The sequence below is a fragment of the Lemur catta genome, chromosome 1, assembly GCF_020740605.2.
Source record: "Lemur catta isolate mLemCat1 chromosome 1, mLemCat1.pri, whole genome shotgun sequence".
In the NCBI taxonomy this organism is placed as follows: domain Eukaryota; kingdom Metazoa; phylum Chordata; class Mammalia; order Primates; family Lemuridae; genus Lemur; species Lemur catta.
The window spans coordinates 114,327,307-114,341,916 of record NC_059128.1 but is presented as its reverse complement, the minus strand read 5'-3'; the positions used below and the strand labels follow the sequence as shown (position 1 = coordinate 114,341,916).

General features: G+C 57.5%; 1 protein-coding gene across 2 annotated transcripts in view; it reads right to left on the bottom strand.

Moving 5' to 3' along the window:
* Positions 1-14,610, bottom strand: part of PTPRS (protein tyrosine phosphatase receptor type S) — a 62,079-nt gene that overhangs the window by 6,966 nt on the left and 40,503 nt on the right. The window contains exons 11-22 of one of the 2 annotated variants that reach the window (XM_045549153.1): positions 12,213-12,518; positions 10,729-10,922; positions 8,205-8,322; positions 5,797-6,405; positions 5,234-5,331; positions 4,535-4,788; positions 3,985-4,078; positions 3,664-3,879; positions 3,026-3,183; positions 2,443-2,454; positions 2,074-2,186; positions 436-483 (exon numbers count right to left, since the gene is read on the bottom strand). In XM_045549153.1, the coding sequence (XP_045405109.1) occupies positions 436-483; positions 2,074-2,186; positions 2,443-2,454; positions 3,026-3,183; positions 3,664-3,879; positions 3,985-4,078; positions 4,535-4,788; positions 5,234-5,331; positions 5,797-6,405; positions 8,205-8,322; positions 10,729-10,922; positions 12,213-12,518 (2,220 nt within the window). The remainder of the gene's footprint in view (positions 1-435; positions 484-2,073; positions 2,187-2,442; positions 2,455-3,025; positions 3,184-3,663; positions 3,880-3,984; positions 4,079-4,534; positions 4,789-5,233; positions 5,332-5,796; positions 6,406-8,204; positions 8,323-10,728; positions 10,923-12,212; positions 12,519-14,610) is intronic. The other variant, XM_045549163.1, reaches the window with a different exon arrangement.

The following is a 14,610-nucleotide window of genomic DNA, read 5'->3' as shown; positions in this document are numbered from 1 at the left end:
GGGAGGCACAGAGTGTGCCGCGTGCAGGCGGGACGCCCGTCAGCCAGACTTCTGAGGGCTCCCTACGGTTTAGGGCTGCCCAGCGAGGCTGCTGGACGCAGCGGGGCTGACACCCAGGCCTGCCAGTGCCCTGTCCTCTCCCGGGACCCGCGTGCAGGGCGTTAAACCATCAGGAGGTTTCCGGGCTGGTTGGCAAATGGCTGATGTTGTGGGCATCTCCTGACTCTGCGTGTGTCCCCGCCACGCACGCTCGACACGCACACACGCAGTCACAACCCGCCACCTGGGTGCCCAGAGGACCGAACCCACCCTCCCCCCACCCAGCCCTCCTCGCGGAGCCAGCGCAGGACAGAGACAGGCGGCAGGATGGAGAAACCAAACGTGAAAACAAACGTGGCGAAAGGAAGCCGAGAACAGAGAGACACAGGAACTAACTTTCCAAGTGAAACCCCGGCTCCCTGAGGGGGCTGCTGAGGCCTGAATCTGTAAACAGCAAACAATAAATAAATGAAAACACGCAGGGGGGGCCCCCACCACCCGCCTCCGCCTCCCCCGCCCCTCGCTGGCCGGCAGATGCAGAGGGCAGAACACGGACTCCAAAGCTTTAGGGTCTTGTGCCACGTGACACCCCCCCAACAGCCTGGCCGTGGGTCCCCTGTTGAGGCCAGCAGAGGGGATTCTGGGAGAGAAGGATGCAGGTGGCGAAGGAGAAACTGAGGGGCAGGGGAAGGACGTATGGGCCCATGCCATGAGCTTCAAGGAGGACAGCAGCCATCAGTTAAATACGCACACTTAAAACCCTTATTTGGATGGAAACAGAACTGACGTTAAGCTTAGTCCAGAAACAGAAAAGAGATGGGAGCGCATTAGCAGTGAATTATGAGACTCTGCGTGAGCCCTTCGGGAGACTGCAGCCATCAGTTAAATACAGGTTTAAAATTCTCATCTGGATGAAAACTGAAGTGACAAGAGCCAGTCCAGAGAGAAGAAAGAGAAGAGAATACACTGGGGGTGCGGGGTGTGATATATGTCACACTGAATGATCCTTTCAGGAGGATGGCAGCCACCAGTTAAATAGAAATGGTTAAAATCCTCATTTGGATGAAAACAGAAGTGACATGAGCCAGACCAGAGACAGAAAAAAGAAAGAACATCAGGAATGGAATGTGATGCTGTGCATGAGCCCTCAAGGAAGACTGCGGGCATCAGTTAAATACAAATGTTTAAAAAAACCTCCATTTGGTTGGAAACAGAGTTGATATGAACCAGTTCAGAGACAGGAAGTGGAGACCAGGTACAGGTGGAGGGACAGATGTTACCATGCTGTGACCCCATACGGAGAACAGCAGCCGTCAGTAAAATGAAAAACTTCTTATTTGGTTAGAAGCAGCTGGCATGAGCCCATTAAGTCTGTGACTCATCATAAGCAAGGATGAGACCTTGATCAACTCTCCCGCCAGGAATGGCAGGGGACTATAGCTGAATCCTGTTCACCCACAGGGAACTATGAAAAGGCAGGGACAGCACGAGCCCTTGCAGCCCTGGAGGGGAGAGGTGCTGGGCGTGAGGCAGGTGTAATTTCTGCACCTCGCCAGGCAATGTGGAAAATGGTCAAGGGCAAACCTTAATTCCCACCACCAAGGGACCCTCAGACTAGAAATACAGACAGAAGCACAGCTCTTTCTGCCACAAGAAATCATGGGTGGGGTTTTTCTGGGTGCGTTTTCTCGCTTTTTTTGTTTGTTTGTTTTGAGATATTCTTTAGGTTCCTGGAAAGGACAGCAACCATCAGTTAAATGTAAATTTTTTTTCCTAAATTTTTTTCAAAAACCTAAACATAGAAAGTTACACGTAAATTTACAAAGCCTCACTGGGTTGTCAGTAGAACCAATCCACGAGAGAGTTCCAAGCCCAGAGCCATGGAGGGTGGGTGGTATTTGGGAATCGGGAATTTAACTGTCCCAGGCATAGTTCAGAGGGGGCAGATGAGGGTTCCCCAAGGTGGCAGCTTCCTCATCCCTCCAGCTACCTCCCCCGTTGGTGGTGTCCCTTGTGCCAGGAATGGGCACATACCTGGCGTCTGGAAGTTGATGCGTCTCATTTCCACAGGGTCCTTAGGGTGGTGGGGGGCGAGGTCAGCGTTGTTTAGGAGGCATTTGGTGCGGGGTTCCGAGTCTTTGCGTTTACTTCTCGGGGAGGAAGCGGGAGAGTCGGTGAGGACCAGCACGTGCTCAAAGACGCGTATACATGTGTGAACACACTTGGGCCTCAGGAACGTGCGGTGGGAAAGGGACCACGTACATGTACGACTGGGGTTCCCAAGACCATGTGCAGGTACATGTACGAGCTGCGGGGGCGTCGGGCGTCCCTTCTCCCACGGGCACAGCACTACCCTTCCCCATATCCCTGCCTCAACCTCCCAAGGGCAGGGCAGGGTCTCACCTGTCAGGTTTGCTGCTCCCGAAAGCAGACACAGGCGAGAAGGGGGGAAGAGAAGAGAGGTGAGGGTGCGCTGGCCAGAAAGGGCTCGGTATGTGACTCTGAGTGGCTTTCTTAATGGGGCTCGTCCTTCCCACTCCAACCTCAGCCCTGCCATTCCCCACGCTGTGTGACTTTGACCAAGTGGCTTAACCTCTCTGAGCCTTGGTTTCCCCATCTGTTCCACAGAGGCCTTCAGTGATGATATTTCCCTGAACCTTCCCAGACCCTCCTCTTTCCTCTTCTAGGAAGCCCTCCCTGATAAATGCCCTTATATCTGCTCTTCTAAAGTTCTCCAGCAACTCCCATGTTCTTGACCTTTTACTGGGCAGGTCTAGGGCACCTTAGAGGATTTGGTTCTGGGCTTCCTGACTGGTGGGGGGACAGAGCTGGGAGTCCCCAGTGGGGAAAGGAGGACTCTGCCTGAGGAGGCAGAGAGGAATTAACGGCTACAAAACTCTGTGGGCACTGAAGCTGGGCTTTGCAGGATGTATAGGAGTTCGAGAACTAGAACTACATGAGGTGTGGGGGAGTGCAAGGGGCTCACTTCTTGTAGAGCAGGATGGCAATGACGATGCAGATGATGAAGACCACAGCCAACACTGGTCCGATCACCCAGATGAGCCCCTCCTCGCCATCCACGATGGGCTGGGGGTCTGGATTATCCAGCTGGAAGGGGTCTGAGAAGGGACTGGCTGCGAAGGTCTGTAGGAACAGGGGCGCTTCCATCAGAATTCATCTTCCTCAAACACAAATCTGTGCTCCTCCCCTGCTCGAAAACCTACTACGGTTTCCTAGAACCCTGACCCTGGGGGCCTGTATGGCCTGGTCCTTGCCAATCTTTGCTCTTTCCCTATTCCCTCCTCTACTCCAGACGCTCTGAAATCCTTTCTGTTCCTCTTGTACCTCCACATCTTTGCACACATAAGTCCTGGGATGCTTTTTCTTTTGCTGAACTCCTACACATCCCTCAAAGCCCCAGCTCCAAGGCCCCTTCCCCTAGGAAGCCTCCTCTTCAGGATTGCCTCCATCCTAAGTCCTCCCCTCTGCCCAGCTCTGACCACAGGGAGCTGGGAGGATCTGCATGTGGCTCTGAGGTCAGGGTCTCAGGGACTGAGGTCTCTTTGGGGTCTGCCTCATTCAGAAGGTATGTCTGGATGTGGGCAGACACCACTCAGCGCTTACGGGCTCGCTCTTCTGTAGCACAGCAAGCACAAAGAGGACGTATCGGTGGCCAGGCTCCAGGCCCCGGTTGTCGAAGCCACCATACTGCTTCTGGTCACCGGGATGGAACGTGGATGGCAGCACGGAGAAGCGGGCTGCAATGTAGGGCCGGGGCACCTCCAGCTGGCGTGAGTGGCGCAGGCTGCGCCTCTGTAGCCGTGAGATGTCCTGGATGAGCTGTGGGAACAGAGTTGTGGGTGGCTCAGAGCTCAGCTGGGAGTAATTAAGCACAGGAACACGGTGACACACATGGACCCTGCAGGTTGGGCCCCAGACCCTCACCTCCTCCAGATCCATGTCTTCTGGGCTGCCCAGTGGGGTCAGGAACTGGCCCCCACGAGACTTGCGAAGTGGCACCATCACAATGAAGTAGCTCCTGTTGGAAGACGGAAAAGAGTTAGAGAGGGCTGTCTATACCTTCTGCCTAGGCTTACCTCATGTAGTTCTAGTTCTTGAACTCCTATGCATCCTCAAAGCCCAAGCTTCAATGCCTACATAGTCTCGTAGCCCTTGATTCTTCTCTGCCTCCTTAGGCAGAGTCTCCCTTTCCCCACTGGGGACTCCCAGCTCTGTCTCCCCACCAGTCAGGAAGCCCAGAACCAAATCCTCTAAGGTGCCCTAGCCCTGCCCAGTAAAAGGTCAAGAACATGGGGGTGCTGGGGAGGTTTAGAAGAGCAGACTTAAGGGCATTTAGTGAGGATGGCCCATAAGAAACCCTGAATCTTCAGGACAACCTCACGAGCTGGGGCAGGGAGACTGAGGCACAGAGCGGTCTCGTGGGCTGCCCCAGTCAGCGCGCGGCCGGCTGATGGGGTGGTGGGGCTGAGCGTACTGGACAGGCACGGGGCTCTGGCCGTCTGGCAGATACACCATGATGAAGCCGTCGGCGTCGGGCTTGGGCGCGACGCTGGGCTTGCCGCTGAGCAGGTTGAAGGCCGTCCAGGCGGTGACCGTCTGCTGGAGGCCGCCCAGGCTGCTGCCGCGGTTGGTCAGCACGAAGTTGTAGAAGGTGTGCGGCTTGAGGTGCGTGATCAGCTTCTTGGTGGTGCGGCCGTCCACGTCCAGTGTGAGCCCATTGTACTGGATCTGCGGGCCGGAGCTGGTCAGCGGGGCCCGAGGGGCTCAAAGCCCGGCCCTGGCCCAGGCTCCGACTCCGGGCTGAGCCTTGATCCTGCTGACTCCCGACACCAGCTGAGGCCCCAACCCCAGACTATACCTAAATTCCAGCAGAGCCTTGACCCTAGGAGGAAACCCAACTGAGAGTGCCAATCCTGCCTGAGCCCTGATCCTAGACTGAGCCCTGATCCCAGACTGAGCCCTGATCCCAGACTGAGTCTCCCTCCAAACTCAGCTCCAATCCCAGGCCGAGCCCCAACTCTGATTCCGAGTATTGACTAAGCCTCGATCCCATGCCGAGCCCCATCTTCCACTGAGCCCTGATCCCAGACTCAACATCAACCCCATATTGAACCCTCACCCTGACCAACCCCCATCCCCCAACCCTGCCAGCCTGCTGGCTGCGTGGTCGCACCTTGTAGGGCGTGGGTGAGTTATAGTTATCGGGGAACTCCCAGCTCAGCAGAACTGACGTCTTCATGATCATTTTCACCTTGAAGTTCTTGGGCGAGACTGCAGGGGTGCGGCCACGCAAGGAGAGAGCAGAAGAGAGGCCCTGTGAGTGCCTGACGTGGGGCCGGGTGGGGTGGGGTGGGGTGGGGTGGGGCGGCCCAGGCGCTCCCTGTTGTCCGCTGTGCCCGTGCCCGCGGCCTTCCTGCCTGGCCCTGGCCCGGCCCTGCCTGCCCTGTCCCAAGTCCCTGCTGCGGGAGACGGCGCGGCTGCAGAGAGAAGGTGGAGGAGGAAGAAGAGGAGGAGAAGGGAGGGGGGACGAGGGTGGGGGGCGGCGGTGGGGGCGGTGGTGCCACTGAGGCACGTCCCACCTTTGCCAACGCCGGAGCCTCGGGGTCTGGACTCGCCTTGAGCGTCCATGAGGAAGCAGAAAAGTGACCACTTACCTGGGCGGGGGACAGGGAGGGGGCTGGGGTGGGGGTGGGCGCGAGGCCCGTCCGGCTCTGGTGCGGGGGTCGCCGCGCCTACCTTGGTCCCGCAGGAACGTCCGGTAGCGGACGGGGGGGCTGAAGGGGCCGGGGCCCCGGCGCGTGTGGGCTCGCACTTGGAGGTCATAGGCCGTGTCGGGCTTGAGGCCCCGCAGCGTGAGCACGTTCTCCGCGCCCGGCTCGGCCGCCGCGGGCAGCTCGGTCTCTCGGGCGGGGCCCAGGGCGCCGGCCTCCCGCACGGCCACCGTGTACTTGACGATGGCGCCGTTGCGCTCGGCGGGCACGGGTGGCAGCCACCGGAGCAGGACGGTGCCCGCAGAGGCGTTGCCGGCCGCCTCCAGGATCTGCGGGTGGCCGCGGGGGGTGTCCTCGGGGATGCTCAGGGCCTCCGCTGCCTCCTCGCCCAGGCCGCTGCGGCTGCGGGCCGCCAGCCGGAACACGTACGTGGCCCCCTTGTGCACTCCCGACGCCGTGTAGTGGTCCTCGGAGGGCGGGAACTCCAGCGTGGCCAGGGGCGTTGAGTCCTCGCGGCCAAACTGCAGGCGATAGCCCAGTACCTGGTCCTCAGCGGCGCCAGCCGGGGGCTCCCAGCGTGCCAGCAGGCTGCCCTCGGGGGTCTGCTGCACCGACAGAGTGGGGCGGCCCAGCACTGCGGGGACACGGGGCAGCTGTCAGGGCCTCAGGGCCACCTGCCGGTCCAGGGGCACAGGGTGCCGTTGCAATTTTAATTATTAATTTATTTTTGAGATGGGGTCTCGCTCTATTGCCTGGGCTGGAGTGCAGTGGCGTTGTCACAGCTCACTGCAGCCTCCAACTCCTGGGCCCAAGCGATCCTCCTGCCTCAGCCTCCCGAGCAGCTGGGACTATACAGGCATGCGCCACCATGCCCGACTACTTTTTGTACAGATGGGGTCTTGCTATGTTGCCCAGGCCAGTTTCAAACTCCCAGCCTCAAGCGATCCTCTCACCTCAGCCTCCCAAAGTGCTGGAACTACTGGTGTGTGCCTCCACACCCAGCTAATTTGTTCTATTTTTTGTAGAAAAGGGGTCTCGCAATGTTGCCCACGCTGGTCTTGAACTCCCAACCTCAAGCGATCCTCCTGCCTTGGCCTCCCAAAGTGCTGGGATTACAGGTGTGAGCCCCCGCACCCAGCCTGGGGTTGCAATTTTCCAAAGTTGGTTTTGGGAAGCCCTTGCTAGGAAGCAAAGACTTGGAAGAGGTGAGAAAGGAAGCTACCAGGAGGTCTGGGGGAACAGTGCTTCAGGCAGAGAGAACAGCCAGTGCAAAGGTCCTGGGGTAGGACAGTCCTGGGTGCGGACAAGGACAGTGAGGAGGCAGAGGACTCAGGGAAGCCAATAGAGGGAACATCTGAAGGCCCTGCAGCAGCCTGCATGTGTCTGCCTCCCCCTTCAGTGAACAGCTCGGTCACCTCCTGCCTCAGGCGGCTGATCCATACCCACGGGACAAAGTGTCTAAAACCCCGCTGTGTGCGTCTCACAGCCTGGGGCATAACCGATGTGCCCAGAGAGGTCCCAAGGTCGGGCAGAGAAGGAACGGGGAGAGCCACACTGCAAATGAAGGCAGACCTTGCCCCTGGGGACCCAGCCACTACCTTTAACGGCCTATGACCGCTGTGGGGACCCAGGCAGGGGCAGTGGACGGAGCGGGTTCTGCTTATTAACAGGCTCTGAGACAGCGTCCCAGAGAGGAGGGGAGTGTCCCGCTGGCTGGAAAGAGGGAGGGAGAGATCACAGGCGGCTTCCTGGAGGAGACAGCGCTGCGTAGTCAGCTGTGTGGCAACAAGGGTTCCTGGGGAAGGGGCGGGTGGGGGAGGGGGCCGGGGGCCTTTCTGCTGTTCCTTCAACATGCCGTGCTTGTTCCCCGCTCCAAGCCTGTGCCTGGGTGGTACCCTCCCCTCACATCTTCATGGCGCCCCCTTCATCCTTGTTCAGCTCAACTTTGGCTTGGGGGGAAAAAACCCAGCCCCTTGTCACCAACAGGAGGGACCAGGAAGGGAAACTGAGGCAGGGCCTCCAGAAAAGCAGTCTTCACATGACACAGTGGGTGAAGACAGGCACCACCCTGAAGTAACAACCTGTCCGGGGTGACTGGAGCCGTGATGGGGGGGCATGGGATGCTACGGGGGCCCACGGTAGGGGGGCCACTTAGCCAAGACCATGGGATAGGGGCAGTCAGGGAAGGCTTCCCAGGGGAGGTGCAGCCTGAGCAGAGAGACCTAAAGGAGGAGGAAGAGACAGCCAGCCGGGGAAAGAGTTGGGGGTGGCGGTGTCAAAGCTGCCTGTTAACCATCTCCGCAGGCCCCCCTGAGCAGCCCCTGCACCTCTGCTCTGGCATGTCCCCTGCCCGGGGCACCCTGGCCCCTCCTGGGCTCAAGAACTCTGGCAACACGCCCTGGTCCCCACAGGGAGGGCGGGTGGGTCTCCTACCTGCTCCCTTGGTCACGACCACCTTGGGTTTGCTGCGAGCGCCGTCGCCTTTCATGGTGTAGGCGGCTACCGTGACGGAATACGCGGTCTCAGGCTGCAGGTCCGTGACGATCATCTCCTGTGGGGACGGGGCGATCAGCACCAGCACGGGGCTGGGGCCAGCCCTGCCCGCCCCCGCCTCGGGCCCGGAGGCGTTCACACGGGCTCATGCAGAGACCACGGTATGTCGCACGTCCATGCTCAGAGGGGCACATGCAGCCTGACTTGTCCTGCCACTGTCTGCCTGGACCAGCCGGTCCCCTGCCCTGGTCCCGACTCCCACCCTTGCCGCCCCATAGGCTATCTTCCCTGAAGCACCTGTGTGCACCCTCTGCCCACGGCCCTCCATGGCTCCCGCCTCCTCCGGGTCAAAGCCCAAGTCTTCTCTGTGCCCCCAAGGCCTGGCATGCCCTGCCCTGCTCTGTCCCCTCCTTGCCCTAATCTCCTCTCTCTCTCTCTCTCCCTTGCTCCCTCTGCTCCAGCCAAATGGGCCTCCTAGCTGTGCCTCGGACATGCCAGGTGCAGTCCTGCCCCAGGGCCTTTGCACAGGCCATTCCCACTGCCTCTGTACCCACTGGTGTGCTGGAGATGCCCTAGACCAACTCGAGAGAGGGAATGGTTAAATTTTTAGGAATTTTGTGAGCTAGTTATAAAACACAGCTATTCTTAAAAGTTAAATTGTATAAACTTACAATCAGATAAATTGTATTAAAATAAAAGGTAGTAAATACTCAAAACCCACCCCTTTCTAGTTATTTTATTTTTTGAGACAGGGTCTTATTCTGTTGCCTGAGCTAGACTGTAGTGGCATCATCACAGCTCACTGCAGCCTCCAACTCCTGGGCTTAAAGCGATCCTCCCGCCTCAGCCTCCTGAGCAGCTGGGACTACAGTTGCCTCCATGCCTGTCTAAGTTTTTCTATTTTTTGTAGAAATAGGATCTTGCTATGTTGTCCAGGCTGCTCATGAACTCCTGACCTCAAGCAATCCTCCCACCTTGAATTCCCAAAGTGCTGGAATTACAGGCGTGAGCCACCGTGCCTGGCCTCTAGTTATTTTATTACGTTCACTAACATCTGTGCTCTCAAGGTCACTTTGTCTATTGTATCTGTACAGTGGAAATACCGTAGGATGACGGTATGCTTCCATGCATGTGGCAGGAAGCTTGAAACTGACAGGGTGGGAGTATTTACGCCATGGAAATGGGCAGGTGTTACAAAGCAGGACTGCTCCCTCCTGCCACCCAGAGAGCTGATGTTTAAACATTTGCATCCCTGCTAAACCCTGTGGGCATCAGTTGTAACTACACACGTCTTCGTCTTTTATTCTGGTTAACGTTCGTCTCCCCTACTACAGTATGTCCCCCCTAGGGGAAAGGGACTCAGGGAAGTCCTGGTCACTCCTGCCACATCCCCAGCACTTTGCATAGGGTCTAGCATATGGTCAGTAGCTTCCTGCCTGTCAACGCGTGACAACACACACACGCCTGCGCATGCCCTCACGGCACCAACCGCATGCCCTCGTCAGCAAGCATGCACACACACAAGCACTATCCCGCATGCCTGGGAGCTGTGGGGTGGCCCAGGTCAGGAGGATGAAGTGGGGGGACAGAGACACACGAAAGAGGGTCTCCTGCCCCTGAGCCTCACACGCCGCCCCCCGCCCCAGGGTCTTGCCAGAACCAAGCAGAGGGCAGAGCCGGAGCCCAGGACAGAGGCCATGGGAGGCGGTGGGACCAGAGCCAATTGAATGTCACACTTGGGGCTCTCGGAAGAGCCTGTGGCTCCTACTTTAGGGGCAGAAGGAGAGCACAGAGGGAGGCAGTGACTTGCCCAAAGTCACTCAGTGATTCCGGTCTCTGGTTTAGGGCCTTGAGGGGTGGTACCCGTGGTACCAGCCTTCCCCCTTGGAGCCCACCGAACCCTCCCATCAGAGCGCAGAGACGTTTCCAGGCCAGGCAGGAGAGGAGGAAGAAAGCTGGGGGATGGGGACCCAGGAGGCTTGAGACCACGGAGCCCAGGAGCTACTGAGGTCAGGGGGCTAACGCAAGACCCCCCAGGTCCTGGCCTCTGCCTGGCGCCCAGGTCCCCCGTCCCGCAAGCCCAGTCGGTGCCCAATTGGGGTCTGGCGCACGCAGTGGTGAGAAAACCGCGGCTGCGAGCCGTGAGAGGGAAAGCGCGGTGGGCGCGTGGCGGGGGGATGGGCGCACGGCGGGGCAGGCGGCCCAGAGGAGGAGACCCTTTCACGGAGGGGCGTGCGGGAGTCACAGCACGGCACGGTCCGCGGGAAGAGCACGGCGGTGGCCGGAGTGCTACTTACATATTCGGCCGTGTCATCCGTCTCCCACTGAACGCGGGAGGAGGCGGCAGGGGAGAGAGGACGCAGGTGAGCGGGGAGGCCAAGGTGCGCGAGGGAAGCAGCGAGGAGGCGGAGCTTGCAGGGGCCCCGCCCCCTCCCGGGCCCCGCCCCGCCCCGGCCCCGCCCACCTGGGCATCGGCCAGCATGATGTCCTTGATGCGGGGCGGCCCGCGGGCCTCGGCGCCCTCCATGCGCACGTAGTGGACCTGGTAGCCGCGGATCTGGCCGTGCTGCCGGCCGGGCGCGGGCGAGCGCCACAGCACGCGGATGGCCGTGGCGTTGAGCGCCTCCGCCTCCACCTTCCGCGGGGGCGCGCTGGGCACTGGCGGGCGGGAGGGGAGGGGAGGGGCGGGCGGGGCCGTTACCGGGGCGCCGGGCCCTGTCCCGGGCAGCGCCACTGCCTGATGCGATGCCGGGGTGCCCGGCGGCTGCCGGTTAAGCGCCGGTCGAGGAGGGCATGGCCTCCCGCGCACACCTCCCACAGTCCCGGGAGGGGGTCCTGAGGGCGGGCCCCGTTTATGGGTGGACAAGCAAGCCCCCCCCCCCCAGCCTCAACCACCTGCCCAGGGCCTTGTGACCGGAGCGGGCCACACCCACACTGCCTCCAACCGTGTGGCCTCATCCCTGCCAGAGAGAGGGGCTCTTAGCATCCTCATTTCACACTTGGGGAAACCGAGGCCTGGAGCGTTGATTCGGAGATCACAGGGTTAGCAAGAGGCAAAGAAACCCTCTTTGAACCAGGCTTTGAACCAGGCAGTGCAGCTCCAAGCTCCTACATACTCCGGCAAGCACTTGGCACTAGGGATCCCTGGTCCACTTGGCACTAGGGATCTTTTTCAGCCTGCTCCCGGGGATCCCACCCACCCCAGGGTTTGGCAGTAAGAGCTGCTTCATTTCTTCCCCATGCTTAGGACATAAAGGGGGGGCTGCCGCTGAGCCTTCCCGCCAAATGGCTAGAAAGGAAACCAGGTTCCCAGGATCGGGAAGGCAGTTTGCATTTCCCCACCGTGAACTCAGCTCAGCCTATATATACCACAGGACTCAGAACCGGGACTGCCGCCTCACTTTGCCAGCTCTGGACTTCCTAGCTTGAAATTGGCCATGGTGGGAACGTCTACACCACAGAAATTGGCCAATGCTACCAACTGGTCTCCATCCCCCAGGGAGCTGGCCAACCAGCACGAGCACACTGCTGTCTCCCTACCGTCCAGGTAGGGCGGCTCGGACAAAGGAAGCTCTGAGTCCTAGATTATCCCAAGAGTCTAAAACTCAGGTTTCCTGGGGTCAAGGGACCGTAATTTTGTTGCAGGTACTGCATGCCGTTTTCTATACCTCCTTTCCACGTTTGAGCAAAATATAGTGCTGCCAGCTAAACTTTTCAGACACAAGGCTCTGGGAGAGGATGCCACGAAGCTAAAGCTGCTCCATCTAGAATCACCAATTCCAAGACCAAGGAGCCCACGATTTCTTGGGGAGGCTGCTGGCTTCGCAGCGCCCTCTCACGACTGTGGCTTCTACCTGTGGGCCAGCAGCCCCGTTTTCCAGATGCAAGGCTCCAAGGCGGGGGCTGGGCTGGGGCCTGCGGGGGGCCAGGGCTGGGGCCGGTGCTTACCGTCTTCGTCGGTGCGGATGACCACGGGCGAGCTCTCGGGCCCTGGTCCCACCTCTGTGTGAGCGACAGTCGTGATGCGGTACTCGGTCCACTTCTCCAAGGCCTCCAGCAGGATCTGAGTGGTGGTCGGGGGGATGTCGTTCACCTCCTTGGGTTCCGGGTCCTCTGAGCCCAGCGATCGGTAGCGGACGCTGTAGCCCACCAGGGGCCCGTTGTGAGTTTCCGGCGGTGGCGGGCGCCAACTTACCAAAATGGCCGTGGAGCGCATGCTGACACATTTAACGTCTTGAGGGGGGGCTGACGGTTCTATTGGAGGGGGGAGAACGTGGGGGGGTGGGGAAGGGAGGTGGGATGGGTGGGGAGGGGGGCGGGGAAACAAAAGATGGGAAAGAGAAAATAAAAAAGAAGATGATAACAAACAAAACAGAACCAAACCAAAAAGAAGTCGAACCCAGAAGAAGCGGGTGTCAACCAAAGGTGAGATGGGCGGGTGGACGGGCGGGTGGGATGGTGGCCGGGAGGGCTGGCCAAGAACGCTGCACTCCCCATACAGGGGCACACCTGCATGGCGCACAGTAGGTCTTAGGCACAGGGCTGCTATGGTCCCCATGGAGCACACGATAAAGCCCTATATACTGGGCACCTACTACACGCCAGGCATCGTGACAGGAGAAAACAGCAATAAAAGCGCAATCTCTTGGGCACCACTATGTGCCAGGCACCATGCCAAGAGAAAGAGCAATTGAAGCCCATTTATTAGGTACCTACTACATGCTAGGCATTTGCCAAAGGCTCACGTGATAACAGTAAAGCATCTATTTATTGAGCACCTACTGTGTGCCCGGTACCATGCCAAGGGGAATAGCAATTGAAGCCTACTTACTAAGTATCTACTATGTGCCAGGCACCATGCCAATAGAAAGAGCAATTGAAGCCCATTAGGTACCTACTGTGTTCTAGGCATTTGCCAAGGGCTTCACAGGGTAACAGTAAAGCATCTATTTATTGAGCACCTACTGTGTGCCAGGCACCATGCCAAGGGAAATAGAAGCTCATTCACTAGGTACCTATTATGTGCCAGGCACATGCCAAGGGCTTCACAGAATAACAGTAAAAACATCTGTGTATTGAACACCTACTGTGTGCCAGGCACCATGCCAAGGGGAATAGCAATTGAAGCCCATTCATTAGGTACCTACTATGTGCCAGGCACCATGCCAAGGGGAATAGCAGTAGAAGCTCCATTTATTAGGTACCTACTATGTGCCAGGCACTTGCCAAGGGCTTCACAGAATAACAGTAAAAACATCTGTGTATTGAACACCTACTATGTGCCAAGCACCATGCCAAGGGGAATAGCAGTAAGAGCTCCATTTGTTAGGTACCTACTATGTGCCAGCACTGCACCAAGAGCTTCACAAATCATAGTAAAAGTATCTGTTGAATACTATGTGCCAGGCACCATGCCAAGAGGAATAGCAACAAAAGCCACATTTATCAGGTACCTACTACGTGCCGGGCATGTCAAGGGCTTTATACAATAACAGTAAATGCACTTATTTGCTCAACACCTACTGTGTGCCAGGTATGGCACCAAGGGCTTTATAATATGATAAAAATGTTGTAAATTTTTGTATGGTAAAAGCATCAATTTATAGAACACTTGTGCCACCAGGGACCCCAGAGGCCATCCCAACAGCTTACTTCAATTAGGATCATCCTCTTGGCCTCACTTAAAGAGAAAATAATGTCCTTGTCTTGAGCACCTACTGTGTGCCAGTTAGCATGCCAAGGGCTTTCTAGAATAATAAAGAAGTGCCTGCTTACTGGATACCTACTGAGTTAGGTACTGGGCTCAGGGCTTTACAACCCATATGGAGCACCTATTGTGTGCCAAGGTCTTTCGAGATCATCATTTTCCTATTTTTAGTCCCTACTATGCACCTGGCATCACACTACACCCATAACAGATTGACAGAAAGTCTCATTTATTGAGCCCCTACTATGGACAGGAAATGGTAATAGCTTTCTAAAGATAAAAATAGCAGTTATCATTTATGCAGCACCTACTGTGTGCCAGGTACTGTGCTGGGGGCTTACTGAAAAACAGTTAACAGTTCCCACATAATAAGCACCTACTATGTGCTATGTACTGTATTAAAGGCCTTGTAGAATATTAATAGTTCTCATTTCCTAAGCACCTATTATGTGCCAAGCACTGTGTTAAGGGCTTTAGTGGATAACAACACTAGCACCCCATATATTAAGCACCTACTATGTGCCAGGCATTGTGCTAAAGACCTTATGTAAAAATGGCAATAGTTCTTATTGAATATCTACTATTTGCACACATTGGTCCAAGGGCTTTGCAGATGATAACTGTATGTTTTAAGCAAAA